This window comes from Nestor notabilis, unplaced genomic scaffold, assembly GCF_000696875.1.
Source record: "Nestor notabilis isolate BGI_N333 unplaced genomic scaffold, ASM69687v1 scaffold16764, whole genome shotgun sequence".
Lineage (NCBI taxonomy): Eukaryota > Metazoa > Chordata > Aves > Psittaciformes > Psittacidae > Nestor > Nestor notabilis.
Window position 1 is genome coordinate 459 of NW_009927068.1, and position 2,332 is coordinate 2,790.

The 2,332-nt window shown below is 59.6% G+C and overlaps 1 protein-coding gene across 1 annotated transcript in view; it reads right to left on the reverse strand.

Moving 5' to 3' along the window:
* Positions 1–2,332, reverse strand: part of LOC104405243 (occludin-like) — a gene marked incomplete at both ends in the record, with an annotated part of 3,990 nt that overhangs the window by 453 nt on the left and 1,205 nt on the right. Inside the window, 1 exon segment of the mRNA XM_010013894.1 lies at positions 1,820–1,978. Within this exon segment, the coding sequence (XP_010012196.1) occupies positions 1,820–1,978 (159 nt within the window).

A 2,332-nucleotide genomic window follows, 5' to 3' on the forward strand; every position in this document is an offset into this window, starting at 1 on the left:
GCTCCTCAAGGAGGACGTGGGGAGTCCGTGTGTCCCTCCTCCCGCTTCCTGCCTGCCCTTTGTGGGTTGTTTGTGCCGGAAGCTGGTCCCTGCCCGGGATGGTGGCCCTGGGGACGTCACCGCGAGCTCTGTCCGGCAAAGCCACTTCCTCCTGTGCTTCCCACTAACAAAGACACAGTTAATTGGGAGCCCTGTTCCCCCTCTGCCTGATGGAGCCAGCGTGGGGACAGCCACATCCCTCTGCCACACCAGGACACGGCTCACGCCTGCTCGAAGGTCACCCCTTTATCTCGGTCCCAACCACAAACAGAGAACAAGGTGTCCCATGAGGGTTTCACACCTTGGTGCCTCCCTACTGCTGCATCCCCACAAGTGGGGATGTGTCACTGGTGAGATGGTGGCATTGAGCAGAGCGGGGACAACCCAAAGGGCAGGGGAGGGGGAGCTCGGGTCCTGCCCCTCCTCATGCAAGCCAGGAAATGCTTTGCAAGGGAGGGACTTGGGAGAAAAACAAATAAATCAGAACAAAAGGTATTTCTACAGCATGAACAATAAATGAGAGCTGCAGCAGGGGCAGGCGCAGGGACACGCACTGGGACAAGCAGCTCCGAGCTCAGCCCCAGCTCTGCTTTGAAGGGTTGGGATAAATGTGGGGCTCCGGTGGGAAACCCAGTGCCGGAGCATCCCCGGGTCACCCCAGGCATGGGATGGGGACAGGGACAGGGCTCGGGCAGCACCCTGAGAGCCGTGCTCTGGGGCCTCCTTCTCTATGGATCCTGTGGGCTTCCTGCAGCCTCCCTGCAGAGACGCCGGCTCTGGAAGCTAGAGCAAGCACAGGATGGGGCATGTCCTGGTACACAATGGGGCCAGGCTGGGACTGGCACCTCCCGAAGGTCCCCCACCCAAGGGACACAGGCTTTGGAACCCCAACAGCCATGGTTTGGGCACCACAAAGCCCCTGGCGTCCTCCACGGCACAACCACACAGAGCAGAGTTAATCATTGCCATGACTGAAACCAAAGGGTGTCGCAGGGCAGCGACTGAGGGCTGTGTCCCCAAGCACAGGGCGAGGAAGGAACCCAGAGAGGGGCTTTGGACGAGGGCCTGCAGGGATAGGCCAAGGAGAATGGCTTTAAACTGTCAGAGGGGAGACTGAGATGAGCTCTTGGGCAGAAGCTCTTCCCTGTGAGGGTGCTGAGGTGCTGGCACAGGGTGCCCAGAGAAGCTGTGGCTGCCCCATCCCTGGCAGTGTTCAAGGCCAGGTTGGACACAGGGGCTTGGAGCAACCTGCTCTAGTAGAAGGTGTCCCTGCCCATTGAGGGGCTTGGAACTGGCTTTAAGGTCCCTTCAACCCAAACCATCCCATGATTCTATGACCCAGAGCCTCAGCACTGTGCTCCTGGCACCCGGCCCATCAGATCCCACCCTGTTTGTCTTTCAGGGAGTTTTGAGTCCAGCTCAAAGCCTCGCTGTGCCAGTGGGGAATGGAACCAGCTGGGAAAAGACACAGCACCCAGCTGGGGTGACAGGGAGGGACCTGGCAGGCACCGGGCACAGCATCGCACCAGCAGCGATAACAGTGCACCCAGAGCAAACACACCAGCACCGGGCACAAAGAGGCTCCTGGCACAAAGTTGTGGCCAGGCTGGGAACAGGGAATGGCACAGGCTCAGCACAGCCCCAGGATCCCCAGCCCAACACTGCTTTGGGCACGTTCAGCCCAGCTGAGGAAGGGTAGGCAGGGAGGATGCTCGTGGGGGGATACAGGGTACCTTACCCTGGGTACCCATCAGCATCCCCAGCCCACACTGGGACTCACCCACTCCTCCACGTTGGGACCCTCTGGGACCACTGGCACCTTGTCCCAGTAGATGTTTTGCTTCCCATACTTCCAGATCTTGCTCCGTGTCTTGTGGGCGAAGAAGCAGATGAGACAGAGCAGGATGACAATGAGGAACCCACAAACGATGGCCACGGCCTGGAGGGGTGCAGAGAAGAGGAGAGCTGTGAAGACCCCATCCCAGGGTCTGGGTAGCCTGCACCTCTCTGGGCTGAGTGAGAATTGCTCCCCTTCATCCCAAAATCTTCCTGCTGTAGGATCCCTCACCATGGTGGGAGCAGAGGGGCAGAACCCCCCCTGTGCTGGGCAGCCAGGATGGAGCCCATCATGGTTTCAGGAGCTTTTGGCACCAGATTTTCCCATGGGAAGAGGACACGTTTGGGGCTCAGGAGCAGTAGGATCCCTGCCCCGATGGTTTCCCACGAGCCACATCCCTGGAGCTGCACCAACATCAGGGCCAGGTGAGGACGGATTAGGCCACAATTGGCCTTT